Source organism: Mandrillus leucophaeus, unplaced genomic scaffold (assembly GCF_000951045.1).
Source record: "Mandrillus leucophaeus isolate KB7577 unplaced genomic scaffold, Mleu.le_1.0 Scaffold262, whole genome shotgun sequence".
Lineage (NCBI taxonomy): Eukaryota > Metazoa > Chordata > Mammalia > Primates > Cercopithecidae > Mandrillus > Mandrillus leucophaeus.
In genome coordinates, this window is record NW_012102721.1 from 1,633,235 (window position 1) to 1,655,596 (window position 22,362).

Sequence of the window (22,362 nt, forward strand, 5' to 3'; positions counted from 1 at the left end):
TTAATTTTTTACAATTTTATTCCGTTTCATCGTTCTCAAAATATATCCCCCAAAAGTAATCTACAAAAGAGTGCACGCTGCTCCCCTTAAAGGAATGGACAAGTAATACACATTACAAAACAATGTTTAAGATCATGTATAAATGTTACTCTGAATCTCATTTGTTGTCATCAATTTCTTTAGTATCTCAGTGCTTTGGGGAATATTCTGAAAGGAGAGAAAACAATGAATACAGTGAGACCCCAGGGATTCAGGCAGAGGTAACAGCCCTCCCCAAACCCCACAATCTCCACACTCGAGACTTAAAGACAACAGCCATGGGACGGGCGCGCCCTTTACTCTCCCCTTCTCAACAAAAAGGCAAGTGGGAAAGTCAGTTCAACAGGCCCTTTCCCAGCCACACTCGCCGATGATTTCCTGGCCTCTGATGCTCTCCCGGCCTCCAGAGGAAGTCCACGCTCCAACCCGCCCGACCTTCCCCGCAAGATGTCTTCCTCCCCTCTCCACTAACACCGTGCTCCTCATGGCTCTCCTCACACTTCCCCACTCTGCTCACACTGCTTCCCTCTGCACACCTCTACCCCCTAAGATTCATCCGTCTTTCAAATCAACTAAACTGCCACACAGCAAGAATTCAAAATAATTCCACCTTATTGAAAATACCACTGTTAAATGGTCAGAAACAATGAACTGACTCAGGCTGATGTATTTGGTCATTAAGAAAACAGCCCCCTGCAGAACCACCATCTTACCCTCCCGCTAATCATTATCTTCAAAGCAAAAATGAATATGCTGAGTTAAATTTCCACTTGAAAGTATAGTCATAAAAGCTGAGTTTCTTTAAGCCCCAAATGACAGATGATTTCCAAGTTTCAGAACAAGTCCAAATGTTTACGACACACCTGTGTACTACACACAGTCCTACAGCAGTAAACAAAACGGCCCAGCCCCTGCCCATGGGAACTCATCTCTAAGTTAAGTGAGATGAGGCAATCGGCTATTTAAACAAACAAGACAATCAGCATATACTTTGAAAGAGATGCTAAAAATAAACTAACTCCATGTGTCAGAAAGATTATCCCTGATTCTAGCAAATTTGAAAGATCAGCTTGCAGTATACTAAATTACAGAGTTTTACAGCTGTACTCTTCAACAAATGGTTATTGATGGATTTATTCAACATGCCAGGTGTGTGGTAAACTTGGGATACCAAAATTAAAAAACGTGGTCCATTACCACAAGGAGCTGACAATCTACTAACAAACTAATTTATGAGACCTGGGAAATGAGCTACTTCCAACAACTTATCACAAAAGCCTTAACACTAATGGCCATGCCAGAATAAAACCAGGCTGAGAGGGACAATGTTGTGACAACCTCTTTCCTGTAAAGAAACTGTGCTTAAACCAGAGACTGTGGACTTCCAAAAAGTCTCTTAAGAGAAAGCAATGGAATCCCTCAACTACCTGAGATTACAGGCAAATATTTTTATGTACATGTTCCCATTTTTTTTAGAAAATGAGCCCAAAGGTATAAACCAAGGGTAAGGAAGAGGTTCATCACGTAATTCTCTCATCTTCACATATCCAGTTCTCTGTAAAATTGGGTAAATATTATAGTAATTTGATCCATACTATACTCAAAAATAACGTTCTCAAAAATTAAATTAAAATTTTTTTTAAAACCTTCCAAAGTAGTTCTAGAAACTTCTTGAACAGTAAAACCATATGTCCACATAGACATTTGGGATTTAATTGCATTGCATTAATCTGTCACACAAGAACAAAGCATTTGTCAAGTTACAGACATATACAGAAGAGACGATGACAAATTCAAACTGCCAGACTAGGAAGCTTCACTTTCAGATGAATGGGTCTCCAAGCACTGCTTAGGTTTAAAATGACACCATACATTTATGTTACTAAGCTCATTATAACAACTCAGCTATTAATTTAAATGAGTTAAAACCTTACCTTAACCAAACCCTTCAAGCTTCTGGTAGAAAGTATAGGCTTAAAAGCTTCCACTGTAATTAGGTCTAATTTCATCACATCAGTATAACACAAGTACAGAATTGCTGGGATTTTCCATACTTGACAGTAACTCAGAACTGTGAATATACAAGAAAAAAAATAATAAACGCGTAAGTCTTCTATTATGTTACTTTTAAACACCTTTAATAAAAAAGGCTGTTTTTAAAAGTAGTTATCTCAGCTGCCTCTTTCAATCAAGGTATTTACTGCAATTTTGAACCAATTATAATGTAGATTTTCTTTCAAAGTCAATTTATTTTCCTAATAATCTCTTCTTTTGCAAATATTAACTTTACATTTCCTGAAAATACAGCTAAGATGATTTTAAGTAGCTGAAAGATTAAAATTCTACTGACCATAATGAAGTATACATAACAAATAAATAAAAAACACACAAAGTAAAATATTTAGCCACTTCTCATTCTAGTAAACACTGAAAGCAAAAAAAAAAAACCCAACCAAACCCATTTTAATACAGTTCATATACTAACAATTATGTAACACATTACCCACTGAAAAGTAAATGGTAGTCTCTTTGTCATATGATGGCAGATGTGACAGTAATAAAAAAAATTAAAGCAACTATCAAGATTCAATATTCAAAACTTCTATTTTGATAATTAAAACATACTTTATCAACTTTCCATGCACCAATAATTTATATTTAACACTGGCTTGCATTCTGAATAATCAAAGACCAAAAAGAAACACAGCATGTCTGAAGCCTAACAGTTAAGAAACCTGAGCTCCTCAAATAACTGTCTGGAAAATCTGAAAACTCAAACTAAATATACTGCACTTGTAACTACAGATATTGAGGACTAACAGCAATATACTGGTATCAATCATCATTAGTAAACTACCTCAAAAAGACCTCTAATGGTGAAAGTAATAAGTATCAATAAAGCAATAAGATACAATGTAAATGTTACAGATTTTAATACCACCTGCTGCAGGAAGGTCGTGTACTATATTCGGTTGTTCTAGCAATGGGCAACACGCAGGGTCTTTGAAATTCTGTGTTTTCAGGGCTTTCAGGAAAGGAGAAGGAAGGCTGCCAGTGGATTCTAAGGTTTTATAATCGGTAACGTGTCGACATGTGAGAATAGTTATCTGCATGTTCTTCCTTGGACAAGAGCCAAAAACCTAACATAAAATCGATTTAAAATTTAAAAAAAACACATAATTTTGTTACAGAATGGAAACATTCCTCTAGGTATTCACCTAACACCACAGACAATAATAACATGCCTAGCAGGGGTGGGAGTGTGCCTTGGAGAAACAGAACACACCTGCGGTCTCAACCTGGGTTTGATCTTGGTTCTGCTTTCTAGGTGGGCAATTTTTTTCCCAGACACTTTCCTCATTAGTGAACTAAGGTGATATAGTTTAGACAACTGTCCCCTACAAATCTCATGTTAAAATGTGATTCCCAGTTTTGGAGGCAGGGCCTGGTGGGAAGTGACTGGATATGGGGGTAGATCCCTCGTGAATGGCCTAGCACCATCCTGTTGGTGATACGTGACTGACTTCTCCCTTCTCACTCACTTCATACTACAGCTGGTAGTTCAAAATAGGCTGGCTCCTCCTCTCTCTCATGCTCTCACCATGTGATCTGCCTGCTCCCCCTTCACCTTCCACCATGATTGGAGGCTCCTGAGGCCTCAGCCGAAGCCAAGCAGATGCCAGCACCACGCTTCCTGTACAGCCTGCAGAACTGTGAACCAGTTAAACCTCCTTTTTTTAATAAATTACCCAGCCTCAGGTATTCTTTATAGCAACACAAGAACAGATGAACACGTCATGCCAGCACTGCCTACTTAAGGGGCCTGTGATGTGGAGTAAATGAAGTCAGGGTGCCAGAATAGTGACTACAGGCCTGCTGTCCAGAGGGAAAAAGTCACAAGTACACACCTGACATTCATTCCCTCTCCCACCTATCACTGACACCTGAAAAATAACTCTTATGAAATTCATTTTTGGAATTACTACACTTATAGGTAAGTTTCAATCACGGTGGTTCTAACTGTCCTCTTCTATAACAGGAAGAGTCTGGATTTGAGAGATTTCTAAGAACCCTTTTACCTTTTAATAAGATCTAAAGTGATGTAAACAAAGAAAGATGGGCGGGAGGAATCCAATTGTGTTTTATACTTCTGTGACCTACCGTCCTCAATGCTGAGGACCAACTGTGTTTTATACTTCTGTACCTCAGCATTGAGGATGGTAGGTCACAGAAGTATAAAACACAATTGGTTGGTCACGTTCAATAAGCAAGTTCTTTTATTCTTTATATTCCAAAAGACATTCCCACAATATTTTAAAGAAATAAATATCTGACTGCATAAGTTTAAGTTAAAAGACACCGAACCCATAAAAAATGAAAACTCCTGTAGACTAACCATTCACAGGTTTTCATTTCTCTCTTACCTTTTCCAGCCACTGATACTGCTGATCTTCTGCAACGTAGCAACTGCACTGACAGAGGAAAACCTGAAAAGTCAAGTTCCACGTTTTTTGTCAAGTAAGTTTTACACACATCCCACACTATCACTATATGTAATATGTGAATGAAAACACTTAAGTAATACTTATTTTCCTGGCTCCACTATTGACCTACTCTCTTTAAAATTTAAGAGTCAAACCACTACTGGTGATTAGTATCAGAAAAAGTGCACACTGACAGAGCAACTGAAAGACTTGCCATACTAAAGTATACTACCAGTAAATACCATATAAGTGATACTTAAATAACTACTTTTCGAACACACAAGTCCCACCTACCGAGGGATTGGATTTGAGATGATAAAACCCACAAAAAGCCTCTGTGGAGGACAGATGTGTAGTGTCTGCTGTTCTGCACCATTCATTCCAGAGTTTAGCACAACCAACTTCTTCCCAGACTCCTGAATTCATAACAAATGATGACAGAAATGCTGTAAAAAACAATTCACATTAGTTAGTGTTTGGCTCTGCAAGCTGTATTTTCTATTCAATAAAAAGCAAGCTCAAGTTACTGTAGAATTTGAGAGCTGTAAGAGCCATTCAAGACCATCTACCTAATACCACCATTACACAGAAAAAGAAACTGAGGCTCCCAAGAAGTAAAAGGCCACACCCTGATTAAGACAATCCTAGAGCTAGGGATCGAGAAGGCAGGTTTGCTGACAGACTTTCTACCACGTGCTCATGGGGTAATACTCTTCTGAAAACCTTTAGGCCAGCAGAACTTTATATAAATGAGTCCATAGTTACTTGCCATCATGCACTTACTATGTTCTACAAGCACTAGGGGTACCTTACAGAGGAAGGAATCTTAACTGGGTTTCCTGAATGTTCTCATCAGAACCTGTGAACACCCTAAAAATATTAAGGTATATGTGTGTATTTGTACATGTATATTGTCCTAGCTGCACTCTACACTGTTTTTACTTTAATCCACCAAGCGAATTAATACATGCAAGGACCTTAGAACTTAAGTACTTAAACATGTTGATAATTATTACTGTCTTTAGAGTTTTCATTGTGTTCTCAAAGGAGTCCATTAACCCACAAACATTTATATAAATCCAGATACGTCAACACACTAGAAACAGCTCCTTGAGTTTTGAGTTCCTGAGGCTAAAAACATTTTCTTTAAAGCTTTTCTCTGAGTTGGGGTCTTGCTTTGTCACCCAAGCTGGAGCATGATCAGTGGGAGGATCATGGCTCACTGCAGCCTCGAAATCGTGGGCTCAAGCAATCCCCCCATTTCAGGCTCCTCAGTAGCCAGGACTACAGGCAAGCACCACCATGTCTAGCTATATTTTTTCTTTTTTTTGTAGAGACAGGGTCTCGCTATGTTGCCCAGGCTGGTCTCAAATCCTGGCCTCAAGTGATCCTCCTGCCTTGGCCTCCCAAAGAGCTGGGGCTACAGATGTGAGCCACTGCATCCAGCCTAAATCTGACCTTTTCAGTTTATTAAAAAGATAATGCTGGCCAGTTGCTGTGGCTCACACCTGTAATCCCAACTCTTTGGGAAGTTGAGAGCAGGAGGATCACTTGAGGACAGGAGTGCAAGACCAGCCTGGACAACACAGCGAGAAACCATCTCTACCAAAAAAAAAAAAAGATGCAACATGAACAGGAGAGAGATTTTACTCAGAAATACACTCTGCTGTGGCTTTTTAAAGTACCAAACATTTTAAATCTTTTATGATGGAGGAATATAAGTAACTTTATATTTCATTCTTTCAACAAAATGACTAAGTCTTCTGCATTTTCACTTACCTACTGCATTATTTCCTATAGCAATTATAAACTTGGAGCACGGATATTTTTCTAGCAAAGAAACTTCCAAAGATGTTTTTGTTTGTCTTCGAAGGAGCCGCACCTCCCTAACACAAGAAACAAGATGAAACTAAAGCAACTTCAATACAAACAGTATCATATTATGGCAAAAGGGCACTATATGTATGTATTATAATAAATAAAATGCACGTTCGTTTTATAAAGAATATAATATCGTCAGAAAACGATGGACTCAGGCAACGATAACCAACAGATAAAACTATTGCATACGTGTTTAGGGAGAACTCTAAAATAGTGGTCAGGCTGTCCACCTGACCCAAGGATCAATCTTAGATCCCTAAAAGTGAGACAACTTGGGGATAACCTGCAACAAGAAACAGAAAGCACCACTTAGTAGAAGCATTCTTGCCGACAAAACATTGAATGTGAATCTGACCAAACCTACAAATGAACATTCATTTACAGGACATGCAGGTGAAACACACGTTAAGTGATACCACAAGGAAGCTATCAGACAAATTCAGAGTGTGGGGCACTGGACAGGTCAGCCAGTCCTGTCTCTTAGGAGGGTTAAGAGGAGGCTGCTCTAAATGAAGTGACACGTCTAAACGTAACCTGTAGACCTTGTTAGGATCCTCATTCACACAAACCACTGTAAAACATCATGTTTGAAAAAACTAGGTAAACGTGAGTGAGCATGGACTATGAAATCATACTGAAAAGTTAGTATTAGTGTTGTTAGAGGTGATAATAGCGTATGTAAGAAAATCCCTAAAACGTTTGAGATGTATTCTGAAAAATGCAGAATTTGTGAAAGGTCATGATGACTGGAATTCGCTTAGAGTGGCGGGAGAGGAAATAAACGTGGCAAAATCTTCCCGTTGAATTTACCTGGTTGTGTTAGGGGTCAGGGCTCACTTGACCATTTTCTCCCACATTTTTATGTGTTTGGAAACAATTTTTTTAAAGAGTGTTCATCTGCTACTGAAATATTATGCTAATTTAAGTGTGGGGTGGAGGTTTAAAAAGTTTTGAGGGAATCGGTGCGTCCGTGAACAATCCACGACAAACGTCGTGGGACCCGCGGGAGCGCTGCGGCCCAAGATAATGTGACAAGAAGCGGGAAAATCACGAGTCCTCAAGACACCAAGCCTCCAGGAAGCCTTTAAAGAACGGTTTTGAACCCAGCCCTCCCACAGCGGCTTCACCCTGGACTCCACGAAACGCCAGCGGATCCACCCGAGCACCGCACCCACCAGGGGCTGGCGCCGACGGACACCGCGGCTTCACGGAGACCCAGGGCCCAAGCAGAGCCACGGAGCGGCGGCAACCGCGGGGATTACTCGGAAGACCGCGGAGCCCCGGCCTTCGCTGCCGTCGCGGCTGCGAGGCCCGCGCACTTTCCAGCAGCGGAGAGCGCGCCTCCCTTATCCGGGTGCCTCACCTCTTCCGCGCCAGCTGTTGACGCACCTCCCTGTCCTCGGGCGTCTCCCTCCGCCCCTCCTCCTCCTCCTCCTCGTCCTCCGTCCCAGCTCGGCATGGCGCCTTCACCACCTCTCCGAAGAACGTGGCCGCCATAGCCGCCCCGGGACCTGCTGGACACAACTGCGGCGCCGCGGGACGGCGCACGCCAGCATGCGCGAGACCACGCTCCCTCACCGCGCAGGCAATAAGTCCCGCCCCGCACAGGCCACGCCCTCCGCGCACAGCCCGAGCTCGCGGCCACAACCCCACGGCGCGGGCGCCACGCCCCGAGACGCACCAAGAGCTTGCGGCCACGCCCTCTACAGGGCCCGCCCGCGCTGCCACGCCTTGGGCCAGGAGTACCCGCAGTTTGTTTTTAAATTACAGATTGTGGGGTTGGGGTCTCGCTGTGTTGCCCAGACTGGTCTCGAACTACTGGGCTCAAGCAATACTCCTGCTTTGACCTTCCAAAGTGCGTGGATACAGGCGTGAGCCACCGCGTCTGGCCCCCAAATGCTTTCATTCGCAACTTGAGCCCTGCGGGCGTCGAGGTGGGAGGACTGCGGGCTAGAGGGGCGGGGGGAGGCGAGAGGAGGGCGGGGCCTCCGGTCGCGGCGGTAGCGAAACCAGGCATGCAGGGGCGGCGCCGGCGCCGCTGGCAGTGGCATCCGGGAGCTGTGAGGCCTTTCCCTTTTCGTCCGTTTCCCTTTTCCTTCTGCGATAGGAGAGACTGGGGGAACCTTAGCGCACTCGCTCCAAATTTCGACTGCCCAGGTAGGTGGCCGCGCGGTGGCACTGAGGACCCCCGGAGCCAGGCGCGCCCTCAGATAGCGGGCACGGGCGGACGCAAGGGCAGCAAGAAATACAGCGCTTCGTGGTGGTATAAAAATGAGACTTTTACTCTGGCAATAGGTATTCACATTTCAAAAGCTGATGATTGGCAAGCCGATTTTAAAAACATTTTTATGAGAATGTAAAAAATAGTGTATTTTTTAAACTTGGCCATTTTCTAATACAAAATGTTTCTTTTTAAATAGCCTTTAATTAAGCAAAATGTGTGATTAATTGGTTCTCTTTCAAATGTGCTGGAAGACAAAGTTCGAGGAGCACTGTTTCAAGCAAGAGAAAAAGGGGACATAATTTAAATGAAAATGAAAATATGCAGTAATGCAATGAAAAATAAAAACTGTTTCCTAGATTTAGTTGTACGGAAATACACGACATCGCCTGCATGTTGTGACTTTGTCAGTAGTCACAAAGGTAAGTACTACTTTGGGGTCTGAGAGAGCCTGTTGAGATAAAATCTCAAAGCTGCCAGAAACATTTTAAGATGTGGAAAAATAATGATCAACAAAAATCATTTACATAAAACTAGTGTTTAGCAGATCTACACATCTGCAAAAAAAAAAAAAGTGTGAGTTTGGAAGCAAAATTTGAACATTTAGCAATAAAATTAAGACTAAATTGCTAGCCAGTAAGAGCTTAGGAAACTTTGGATATCCTTAGTGAGATGGAATAAACAAGATTACCAAAATGATGTTTTAAAACATTAGGACTCCTGGGTTAATTGGTCTATTATAATGATGGAACTGCAGAATAAAAAGGTTGTTTGGGCACCACTTGTCTTAGTCCTTTTGTTAATTTGTCATTTTTACCAGTAAAGATCTTCAATTTGATTTCACAGTTCCATTATGAAGAAATATTTTCTGCAAAGCAAACTACTGTAAATAGGGTAATAGTAATACATTTGGCCATGATTTAAATTCTGCACACATTTCAGAGAGAACAATTTTACAATGTTAAGTTTTAAGCAAATGCTTATTTCATGCAGTTACAGTAAGTTAGGCCACTTTTTAAAAAGGCAAATATGTTCGAATTAAATACTTAGCCAAAAAAGGATTCCATTATGCAAGACTGATAATACAGTCTCAAATACTGACAGAAATTAACCCCACCACAGCAAATTATAAATTAAAACCTTAAATTCTTTCGTTACACTGAAATTGCCAAAAAAAAAAAAAAAAAAAAAAAACCTTTGCATAAAATAGTCTTCACTGCGAGTTAAGTACTTCATTTTATAGTTATTTGTTGAGGACATAATAGACTCAAGAAATGTAAATTAAGTAAATTTTGAACTGGAAAGAAGTTTAAGCATTTCATTAGAACTCAAAAATCAAAACCCATGCACCTAAAAGTAATAGCAGTTTATTAGGAATTCTTCCCTTCTCACCTGTGCATCAACATACTGGGGATCAGTAGTTTAGATGAAAGTATACTACAAAAGGAGCAAAGGACACAGACTTAGTAGGTTAGAATATTCTGGCTTATGCTAAAAAACAAAAGCCTTTTTTTAAAACAGACATGCAACCACAAATTTCTCAAGTATTTTGGACACTTGGTTCATCTGTATAACAACAAAAAAAAAATGCATTTGACTTAAAAAAGAAATAGAAAACCCTAGATTTCTGTATTTTAGTTTTTCAGATTTACACATGCAGATCATATACTTAGATATTTTTAAGTGGGAAAACAACTTACTTTCAACAACTTAATTTTTCCAATAACACGTTACTATGTTAAAAAGATGTGACAGTACATTCATTTAATCTGGCAATTTTAATTTCAACAAATACATATTAACAACAAATTAAATCCTATTGTAAATACACTTGTTATACCACGACCAGATTTTCTAATCCTAGCAGAGGCCACGATGAAATAGGCCAAACATGCTACCATTAAAGTTTGTTGGGATGAGACTGTAATAAGTACTCAAAGTATTCAAATTCTAATTTTTAAGGTGCTGTAGAGAAACATAAAAGATTTCACTGTATCTAAAAATATGACTGTTTTGATCTTAAGCTATATATTTTATTTTTATCTGATTAAACTAAGACCTTCCTCTTAATGAGGCACATTTTTGGCATTTCTGTAAATGCTGCTACATAAAAGTAAAAATAAGGAAAAGCCGTGATAGTAACATTCATAGCTTTCATATAAAAATATATATTCCCTGAATTAGTCATATCAAGTGGTCATTCAGTATGAACTGCAATATTATAAACAAAATGACATCAATGGACTTTCTCTAATTGCCTATTTCCAACACTCTACTTCAGAACTCAATAATCAACATCTCCAGCTGACATTCCCAGGTCCTCCTAGTTTGTTTTTGACCTTTGGGGATGTGAATTATAGGGACTGGATCTAGGTAGTTTTTGCTTCACTCAGAAGTCAAATAGGCCCATTAGCACTTCCTTTGGAAAAGTGCCTGATTTTTTTTCCTCATGACACCATAGTTGTCGTGGTCTTAATTTTTACACTCTAATGGAGAACCCTTAAAATTAGCATCAGGTTGAGATTTTGAAATTTTTTCACTCCAAGTTCTTCCTAGCCTGTACACTTCCCACTATATTCTTCCTCTAAGGAATCATGTCTTCAAGACCTTGCTTTCTGGGAAGGAATAGTAGTCATAATTATAGCAGGCCATTTGTCTTTTCTTTCCACCTCTCCACCTACAGACTCTGCAATCTATTTCCTCCTCAGAATTCCCTGGAGCACGTGTCTGTACAAGAGCTGACTGGAAGGAACCCACTGGATTATGGCTTTTAGAAAATTCCTCCGAAGATGCCAATAAGGGAGTAATTTTAGAGCTGGGAGCAGAATGTAACTGCCAGTTTACTTGTAGCCCAATTGTTTTCAGATAGCACTTCTACATTCTCATAGTCACTATTGTGTATTTTCTTTCCAGGATCTGAACCCCCTTAAAAAAAGCACTTTTCTATTAATATCTTCTAGCTCTTTTTCACTTTCAGAATTTATGGTTGTATCATCCTCTTTATAAACATTCAGTAACTTTTTCTTAGCCGCAGCAGAAGCATTTCGATGGGGCAGTTTTCTGCTACTCTTCCTAATCCAGACATTTTCTGGTCCTGAGATCGTTTCTTTTAGATTACTCATTATCTTTATTTTATTTGCAGCAACAGTAGCACATCTGCGGGGAACTTTCTCAGGTACCATTTTTGCTTTCAGAGTTTCACTAGGCATCTGCACTGCATCCTTCTGATTATGCATACATGTTCTCACTTTTGTATTGGGTTTTCTGTCTCTAGGAACAAATTCTGAAAAATGAGTGAAAGTTCATGTAAATGCAAAAATCTTGTAACACAAGATTTTACTACTGCTAACATTCCTCAACAACACTCATTCGGAAACAATAAATTTAAAAGTCATACTGCTAAATGATAAATTTTAAAATGTGATACTAAGGGCTCGGCATTGATATAACCTTACATTTGCTTATCTACAACTCTAAGGATGTCACTTAAAACAGTAGCAGACTTGTAAGAATGGGGTGAAAAGTTCCTTCAGCATTGGCATCATAAAGCTGCTAATCCAAAAACATACATATGAGCATTTTACATAATTTGAATTACTAAATCTTAATTTCATTGTTCCAGTATTCTCTGACCTAGGTATGTGACACACACGAGATTCGGATTAAAATTCTAAAAAATAACACATATGTAGAGTTGCTTAAAGGAACTAAAAAGTGCAGAGTGCTATGAGAACACAGACTAGAAACCTAACCTAGCCTAAGGGATCAAGGAAGGCTTCCTTTAAGGAAGCATTCAGACGACAGCTGAAAATTGTGAAGGGATTTGCCAGACAAAAACACTTTGGAGAGTTAAGTCCTTCATGCAGACAAAGGCAGTTTTTAGAGGGGGCTTCAAATCCCACTGGAGCTGTGCACAGCCACATGATGCCAGACCTACTACTCCGTGCTGACCAAACTTAGGAGAGCTCAGATATGTTTATTGTAACCAGTGTCTCAAAGCCAAATTTTCAGATTTCACAAACAAGTCTAATTACTACTCTTCTAGAACAGAAGTGATACTCCTTTTATGTATCTGAAGTTCACTGGCCTTTGAATTTCAGGTTTTTCTTGCAGCCATGAACAAACTATCTAAAACTGCCTTCATGGTACACACCAGTCTTGATGGCAGTTTGTTTTGTAGGACCCTGCCTGAAGTTTCCAGACACTTAGCATTCAAACGGTAAGGCTGTAGATGACTGAAATGACTACAGTTGATATCCTACACCCAACACTAGACTTCTGGAGGACTCCACCACATTCTTTTTACTACTAAGTACTAGAAATTGAGAGCTCTTTTAGTCAGGTACTATCAAGTAATAACACTATTATTCTGTAGCAATGAAACTACCAATGCCAACCTTCTGAACTTCTATGAAGATGTTTGCTCTTCTGTCACTAAGCTGACTAAAGGGCAGATGAGTACAGGTAAAAACTGCTTCTGTGGACTGACATGTTCACACAGCCAGATTAATGAGGCAGGCCTCTGCCCTCACAATGCAAGCACTTCAGATTTTTCCGTAAGTCTATGAAACTGATTTCACACTTCTCTAAGATAAGTGTTCTCCCCAGAATAGGTTAGGATATACTTTATTCAAAGCCAACCCCACCACATACACATCAGTTCCTTTTGCCAACTTATGTGATTCACATGCTTTTCCAGTGAAATTCTATTTCTAAGGGCATTATGTTTTGTTCAGTGTTTGGTCTCCAGGCGTTGTGAATGGCATTTTACCAGAGTAAGACGCTCATCATGGCATTACTCCCATGCAGCATGCCCTTACCTCCTTCAGTTGGGCTCTGTGGGAAGAGAAGTGGCTTAAAGTGTAGTGTGTTTACCACTTCAAAGACACTTTTCTTGGGAATTTTAAAATTATGAACTAGTATCTCCAACAAATCAACCCTATATCCAAAATGAATCTTTAACTCATTAAATCAATGTTAGCAAATGCTAAAATCATATAAATGTGCTACAAAGGGTAAACAAAAATTTCAAAACATGCAAAATTAAGGTGAAATTTGCACTTTATAGTAGGATGAGAATATACTATTATCAACTAGCTGCACCATTTGCATTTTGAAAAAAATAAAAATAACTGGTTCATTCTCAACAACCTACTCATCCAAATAGTAGCTAAAATTATATTTCAACTAAAAATTTATTTGCAACAAAATGCTTTAAGTTGCAGAAATTCCATTTTGATGTGTGATCAAAGTACCTATACTGACAATTTAGGAACCTAGTAAATACTAATTGTAAGACATTTTAATAAATGTTTATTTGTCATCCGGAATAATGGAAAAGTTAAGATTCTGCAGAAAAAAAAAACTAAAGTCAGGTTTTTTAAAAATACTTTTTAAGGAAATTTGAACTTCAATAACTATGCCCAAAGGAGGGAGAATTTATGAATTACATTGTACACAGCAACTCTAAATTGATAAAGCTGAATCTCAGACAACAAAACAGGAATTTCATAGAATAAGGATAAAAACAATCTGAGGGAGACAGAAAAGTGTGGAGAATTTTTTTAAATACATACTTTTAAGTCAGTGTAAATTTTATTACTGAAAACTGAGTAAATTATAAAGTGCTTTATTCTCAAGAAAACTACAGTTTTAGAAATATATATAGGATATTTCAGGGTTAGAAGTCAAATTTGTGTGTTAGGGTACGAGCTTAAGAACTCTGGATGCTGCTGCTCTAACAATACATTTGTGATAGTGCCATGTGATACTGAAAAGTCAGTAGAATCCCACCAGTCCTACTGTCTCAGATGGTCTTGTTTCAGTCACGTGTTCAGAAAGTCATTGAGTGCTTAAGGACTGTTGTTTTCCTGGAAGTGATTCCCTATTTGGGTATGACAAGAACACATCAGTAGTGTAAAAATTTACATCTGTAGTAGCACTCCATGATCATCCACCTGGATGACCACTTTAAATTATAACTCACAGATATGTGTGTATTCTAAGATGGTGTCTGTGGTAAATAGAAACCTGGATACAAACATAACAGTTCTGACTCAACACAATCTCTAGTTCCTAAATTTTAAGGATTAATCATATTCTAATTAGACTTTAAATTAAGCTACCTTACAGATTCTGCACAATATTTCATCATACAAAACTGTTTTCCTGAATTCAAAGTAAACTGCACGACTACTACAAAAGCATTACAGAATTTTCATTGGCATTTTTTAAATTGGAGCATTTAAAACAGATTTGAGAATGAGAAAAGAATATCTGACTCAAAATGAAAACATACTAGCCTCTTTCGTAAGCTCCTAGAATCTTGACATGATCGGTTGCTGTGGTTGTGGATAAAGCAAATCTACATAGTGGGTAAACCCCCTAGGTGCAAGTTATAAGCTCCCTCAGGCAAGCCTTTTATCAGAAAAGACTTGAGATATTCTCTCCTGTGTCTGCCCTTCATTGATAAGCAATGAAATGACCCCAAAACTCAGAAAGCAAGTAACATTTATCAATGATCTTCATGCCTCCCAAAGCAGAAGTTTCCAAAAACATCCCATAAGCTGAAGTATCCCAATGGCTGTAGAATAAAATGGTTTCTGTAACTTGCTGTGTTTTTAAACAGTTCCATTTTCTAGGGGGAGCTGGTAACACTGCAGTGTGGCAGTATCAGGTCAAGAGACCGACAAAAGTAATTCCATAAACTAGTTCACTAGCTTCTTTATTTTTAGGGTTCAGTTTACTCAATGATGGGCACCACACAACCCTGAATTTTTGTTTTTATTCTGGAACTACAACTAATCTAGTTCATCACAATAGTTTTCTCTCACCCCTAGAAAAACTCTACAAAAGAGTTTTGATAGCTATTGCAATTTTTAATAAAAATCTCATAAAAGCCTTATTTTGAAATATGAATTCAGGGACCTTATACTTAACTGCTTAGTTTGCTTTTTAGAAGTGATACTTGAAGAGCATTTCACAGTAAATGTAGGCAGAATCAGAAGTAAATACTTGTTTTCAATCTACCCTATTACTGTAGTACTGGAAAGAAACCAGACCACAGACAATCCAGTGGCAAACCCCTTTTCCAGCAGGGCTCCTGACTCGCTGGAGTTCCGCTATCCAAGCTCATAGGTAAAACTCGCAGCCCTCGCACCCTATGTTCTGCCTGCATGAAAAGAAACTACCAGTGGAAAAGAGGTGGGGGAACCACTTGGGACAAGTCTGGAATTAACCAGCTAGAATGTATTTGGCTTGGAGTAGTGCTTTTTGTTTTTTAACCCTTTTGCTTAAGATGAAAATGCTAACTTTATTATACCCTGTTTAGGAATTGACAAAAAATCTATTCATCTAAATGAATTGATTAATTTAGAACATTAACGATCTTATGTGGAGTGGAAAACTAAAAATCTGCTTGACAGGCTCCTGTAATTTTATGATTGGAATTTTGTAGGTGAATATATAGTTGCAGTCCAAGGACTGATTTCACACTTAGAAAATTAACTTGAATACATTAAAAATTAAAGATCCCTTTAACTTTTAACCACTGATCAAAAAAGGACAGAGTCTCACTCTGTTGCCCAGGCTGGAGTACAGTGGTACCACCTTGGCTTGCTGCAAGCTCCGCCTCCCAGGTTCACGCCATTCTTCTGTCTCAGCCTCCCGAGTAGCTGGGACTACAGGCGCCTGCCACCATGCCCGGCTAATTTTTTTTGTATTTTAATAGAGACGGGGTTTCACTGTATTTGCCAGGATGGTCTCAATCTCCTGACCTCGTGATCCGCCCACCTCGGCCTCCCAAAGTGCTGGGATTACAGGTGTGAGCCACCACGCCCGGCCCAAAAAAGGCAATTTTTAAAATGATTTACCTTATAAAACAAAGAGGTAGAGCTGCTGTGTAGTCCATCAAGGCTCTATATACTGGTCATCTCATTTCAATTAGGTCAACTGGACTGCCTCTTCTCTTCGGCAGTCTAAAATCTCATTTAAAGGCTTTAATAAATGAAAAAACTTACCTTAAAATTGACATAACTAAAATATGACCAGAAAGTATACCATAGCATTGATAATTAAATTCAAACTATTGGTCTTGCCATACTTGAGAAACAGATGTATAGTCTAGTTATTTACCTGTTGCCAAAGATAGAGCCTGCAGATTTGTAGAATCCAAATGATGTGACTCTCCCCCTCCCTCCATCAAATCTAGAAAAGCAATTCTTGAGCAGACATCAATTTAAAATCTTGATACTTTTCTACCAATTTAACAATATATTAGGATCCAGCTAGGCAGATTATGAAAAGGGTAAAAATCTCTTACTTTTGAGAATCCCCATGTATCCTTAGGCAACATCTCTGTAATTTAACAGCCTTTAAAACTTAAAATCATAAGAAAAGACAACACAGCCCTTAGCATTACATAGTTTACTTATCAATCCTTAGTATTCACAATTTGAGCTAGGGATTAACATTTGCTAATCTAGTTGGAATCAATTTTTCCCACAATGCTCTATTTTGTCACCTAGTTTTGACAAATTCATTCCTTCTCTTCCCAAATACTAGGATAATAGACAGTCTCAAACTGTTAAGTTGCAAATTTCTTAGGGTTTCTGCTTTATTATTTCCTTGATATCCAAGGCAGAAGTTCAGAGGTATAACTTCAACATTAACAGGTGAAAAGTTCTACAATGACTTGTTGCACTCCATCACATTAGAATAATTGAACTATTATTTCCATACAACATCAGAAAACTACAGTATTTGGTGACAACTGCAAGATACCTGATAAATATATCAACTTACTATTCATGAAAAAGAATGGAGCTGGTTATTTCAGCTATAAAAGGGCAAAGCAAAAAGACCATTTTCTAGCCATTTAAAAGTTACTCAAAAAATTGATACAATGGAGTGGAAAGGAAAACAAAAAAGACTGTAAGCACCTTTAATGATGTTCTTGCATTCTACTGATATACAAACCTCTGGGGTTTCAGTTGGCACAATCAAGTTCAACTTGTACTGACAGAAAATATTAAAATTCTTCCTATTTAGTTTTTAATATCAAACAGGGAAGTTAGTAAATTGTTTTCTGATTCTTCTACAAAAAGTCTAGAAGACAGAGGGAATGTAGTATGCACCTCTTATTATTCTAATAATTTTTACTTATGAGGTCATAACGAGTGCAAAGGGCTTAGTAATGCATCTTATTCTTTACTTTTGGACAGTAACACCCTCAGATGGTATTTTTATTGGTTTATTTTATATCCTCCTTTTCCATTTGCCCTTCTGTTTTGAAGTGCTTTTTCTTAAATCTTAAGTTCTTTGCCTTCATTTTCTTATAAACCCAATTTCCTCTTTAGGTGCAACTCTACTATTTGAAAGGAACCTTTCTGTTGTAATTTACAAGCTGTGAGTAACTGCTATATCATTCTTTCCAAGGATTAATAAACTGAGAAATGATTTAATCAGATATTTGCCACTTACAAAAAGGGAGGCCGACCTTAGGAATTATTTGAATATGGGATAAACTTTTCCTTTTATTCCTAAGTTACTTCACATTGTAAGTATACCATTTTAAATAAGGAGGACACGAAAAAAGAAAGCTTTGTTAACACTTATCTCGTGAATGTTTGAAATCATTTTTCCTTTATATGCTTGGTAAAGTGAGTCTTTCCAAGAAAGCAAAAATCAAATCTGAGTACCTCAAAGCCTTTAAAACCATAAATGAATAAAACCATAGGACTTTGGACATACACAACCAAAGTAGTTTTTGTTTTTTTCACATACACCATTAGCTGAACTTCAAGTGCAGTGGAAAAGTACACCACTTATTTCTGGATCAGTTCACAGTCAAATTATAACCCTTTATCTTTTCTCAAGAATACTACAAACTGACCCTAAATAATAAAGTACACCTGTGCATTAAATCCCTGGGCATTTCACATAACGTAGAAAAAAAGCCAAACATGTTCTAGTGCTCAATGTAAACATTTTTAACTATTAATGATTTATTAATTTTCCTTAAAGGTACTTAGGAGTGTGTGTGTCACATATTCAAAGTTAACCTTAGGAATAGCACCATAACCAAAAAAACCCATAAAAATTATTTTCTCCATTATCTCTTAGTTTTATTTCATAACTTGAGAAGCTACCATTGTCAGCTATGCTTTTAAAGACATCAGGTTCATTCTTGCTTCTGATGAAACCAAATCTGATTAAAAACCAAAATACCACTTCTGTATGCAAGGGTCTATTTTGGACTGAAAGAAAAAATAGTAATTGGATGACCAGTCAATGACCAATAATTAATGCAATCCAAAGAATGAGAACAGTTCTATTAACGAAGCCTAAACTGTCAAAATATCATTTTACCAAAAGAATGTATGTACTTATTAATGTATTCCATATTTATTTATGGATTTTTTTGGTATCTTTTTGCAAATGATGGTAAACATGGAGTTATAAACCTGAGAACAGATTATAAAACAGAGAAGGTTATAAAACAGAGAAGGTTAAGAAGAGTTTAAATAAATTAATGGATTTGACATCTATCGCCAGCTCTTAAAATTAGGGGAGTAAAAGGCATCCCATTAGTCCTTTCAGTCTTAGTCAAGGACAACTACCATGAATCCATCTGTTTACTGTATACTTAACACAAGCTCTGAGAAGAAAAGCATCATAGTTCTGAAATGGTGATAGCTCTCTAAGCCACAAATGAGAGGTAGGTTTCCCACCTATCTCAGTTGATAATGTCCAAATACATCCTTCCCCATGCATCAGAGTAGAAAGAAAATGTACCTCCTACTGTGTTAAGTGGAATAGATAACTACAAATAGGAACACTTCAGAACATTCTCTAACATTAATACCAGTCTGATGCTTCATCTTATCTGCCACTTCAAAGATACACAGGAGAAAAGGTTAACTTTGTCTGAAACCAAACACAATTAGGGCTAATAAATAACACTGTCTAACATTGATACCAGTCTGATGCTTCACCTTACCTGCCATTTCAAAGATACACAGGAGAAAAGGGTTAATTTTGTCTGAAACTAAACACAACTAGGGCTAATAAATAACTTACAGGTGGGGTACTGTAACATATCCCTTACCCACTAAATATGTAAACCATTTGAATCAAGTCCATCTTCAGGCACAAACAAGTTAGGAGTGGCCACCTACACTGGAGTAGCATAACCTATCAAGTATTTGGTTAGAAAATAAGTGTACTATTTGTGTGATAAAGTTTCACTTTAAATGGATTATAAAATTATTTTCCCACGAAACATTTCTTACATTTGGACTAGAAGTCACTAATAAAGACATATTTAGTTGCCCCAGCAAAGAATGCTTAGGATTGCACATGGAAGCAGTAAACTAAAACAAAGAGATGCAGAATGACATTTAACTATTTTCCTATATAGATAAGATTTGCAATTGTACTCTTTAACAAAACTCAACTCTACAATTGCAGTACAGATGGGGGAAACTTACATATTAACTTAAATACTCTTTTAGCCCTGTACACTCTATTAAAGAACACACTTCTAAATCTAAGGCACACAAATTCCTCTATTTCACAGAGTAAGATTATGGAAGAGCAAGATTTTGGTTAAATCCCTTACAATGGAAACCAGGAGATCTTGGACAGAAGACAAATTATATAGCATTTTGTTAGTGCACAATTTAAAAGAAAATGCTATGACTATGCTCTGGTCTTAGAGGTTTAAAACATGCACTCAAATCATTAAAAATAATTTACTAGCACTTTATAAATTCAAGTTTATAACATAAAAGTGATCACGTTTTCCTTAAAAAGAAAAAAACCCAACAGCACTTGGAAAGAAAATTAGAAACCATTTCAATGAAAATGACTAGATCTGGTATAATGCATTCTACTCAAGTAGCCAGGGAAAGAAAAAAAAGTGGTAGGTACCTTGCCTACTAATCATGGTTACACCTCCCATGATTATAGTGTCAGTATGCATGTATTTATGAAGAATCTGTAAACATATTGTGAAATTGTTATAACTACTAAGAACAGGGGTTAGAAACTACTGCCTCTTTGACAAATTCAGAAAATAACTGCATGACACTTGCTGCCATGAAAGTAATGCTCATTGGTTTTGATAACCAGGATGTCTAGTGTTTAACATATTTCAAACTCTTGCTATATGTAGTCAAATACTGTCAAAATAGATCTGCCCCCAAAATGAAGCATATTTTGGCACCTGTGCTGAATGCTGCTACAAAGACCAGCAAGTGCAAATAAAAATAACAGTCATGATTTAGTCACATTCATAACTTTTCATAGAAAAATATAAATATATTCCCTGAATTGTAAGACAAAAAAATAATTTTAACAGCCAGCTTTCACCATAAATTCCAGTCCATTTCCTCTTAAATGAACTGGCTTTCCCTCAAGGTCATAAGGTGCAACCATTGAAATCTAACACATTTTCTAAGCTTCTATCATCATCCCCATCGTGGTATCTCACAGTCCTTCTACCCTGATTTCTCGTTTTTATTTTTGAACGTCGAAGAACTCTTTTAGATTTTGCATAGTCCAAATCCTCCCAGTCATTATCATCCACACTTAACCTAGGGCGTTTGCTTTGTCTCTGACGTCTCACAGTTTTAGATATGTTAGCTGTAAAAGTTTTACCTTTTCTAACTACTTTTGCTTTTCCTTTCATTTTCCTCCTTTTGGTTTTTGTATTATCGGTACAGTCAATATCTGATTCAGTTACAGATCCCAAATCTGATGATTTGGAACTAGTATCAGGTCTACACTTTGAATTCCCAGTTGTTTCAGAGAGTTTCACATTTTCCAATTCAGGATGCGATCTTTTCCTTTTTACTTCCTTCTCTGCTGCTGCCTGTGAATCATGAATCACTTTTGTCTTACTGAAAGGAGCCTTTCCGTAGGTCCTGAGTCTTCTGCCATTCCACCTGCGCAGCCCATAATTCAGTTCCACTTCAAAATTATTCTCTGCAGTAGCTTTTTGTGCCAAAGCTGACTCTGAAGAAAATGTCCTATCAGTCTCACTCCCTGGAATATGACTTTTTGAATCTTCTCCTGAAGATGCTACAGAGGAACTTTTTCTTTTAGAAGGTGCATCTATTTTGTGAATATTGGTATGCCTGTGCTTCTGTTCTGAATTCAACGTATCTTCAGAGTCTGAGTCTCCATTTAGAGCCTGACTAAGCACTTTTGTACTAAGTTCGGAGTCAGGATCAGGTGGCTTGCCTTCACAGGCATACTGTTCACTTGGCACTTCACAATGTACACTTCCTTCACAATCACTCAGTTTCTTCTTAGCTGTAGTACAAGCAAGATGGACAGGTTTTTTCCTTCCATTTTTGCTTCTAGTGTGCACATTTTCTAAACTGACATCTTCTGCATCACTCATGAGCTTGATCTTACTGGCAGCCGTAGCTGCACATCTTCGAGTAATCCTTAGGAGACCTGTTCTGGCTTTTGATGACTTCTTAGCTACCTGTAAACTACTGTCTGAGTCACTGGAACAGACCCTTTTCCTGGAAAGTTTTCTGCTTTGTCCACTGTCTTGTGATGTAGAATCTAAAAGTTAAAGAGTAGATTTCTATTAATCTTTTGTAAGTAATTAAGTCTAAAGGAATTATATGTTCAGTATTAAAAACAAATTCAGAATTTATATTAATTTGAAGGGGGTATCGCAGTGAATGGAATGGTACACACTTCTTAGTATAGTCATATGTT

General features: G+C 38.0%; 2 protein-coding genes across 5 annotated transcripts in view; both read right to left on the minus strand.

The window, feature by feature from the left end:
* On the minus strand, window positions 1-8,301 carry PSMG1 (proteasome (prosome, macropain) assembly chaperone 1). Of its 4 annotated transcripts, none has more exons than XM_011984163.1 (7): window positions 7,768-8,301; window positions 6,303-6,409; window positions 4,818-4,969; window positions 4,464-4,526; window positions 2,978-3,179; window positions 1,974-2,110; window positions 1-207 (listed from the first exon to the last, which is right to left on the minus strand). In XM_011984163.1, exons 1-7 carry the CDS (start codon window positions 7,899-7,901, stop codon window positions 133-135), a joined length of 870 nt encoding a protein of 289 aa, XP_011839553.1. In that variant the 5' UTR covers window positions 7,902-8,301; the 3' UTR covers window positions 1-132. The 4 variants fall into 4 exon arrangements, with proteins under 4 accessions (XP_011839553.1, XP_011839555.1, XP_011839554.1 ...); XM_011984165.1 differs by having other exon boundaries at window positions 5-207; window positions 2,981-3,179; window positions 4,464-4,511; XM_011984164.1 differs by having other exon boundaries at window positions 5-207; window positions 2,981-3,179.
* A 1,671-nt stretch (window positions 8,302-9,972) lies between these two features.
* The window catches only part of BRWD1 (bromodomain and WD repeat domain containing 1), a 119,322-nt gene continuing 106,932 nt past the window's right edge, over window positions 9,973-22,362 (minus strand). The window contains exons 37-38 of the mRNA XM_011984167.1: window positions 21,286-22,203; window positions 9,973-11,908 (exon numbers count right to left, since the gene is read on the minus strand). Of these exons, the coding sequence (XP_011839557.1) occupies window positions 11,517-11,908; window positions 21,286-22,203 (1,310 nt within the window). The 3' untranslated portion in view covers window positions 9,973-11,516. The remainder of the gene's footprint in view (window positions 11,909-21,285; window positions 22,204-22,362) is intronic.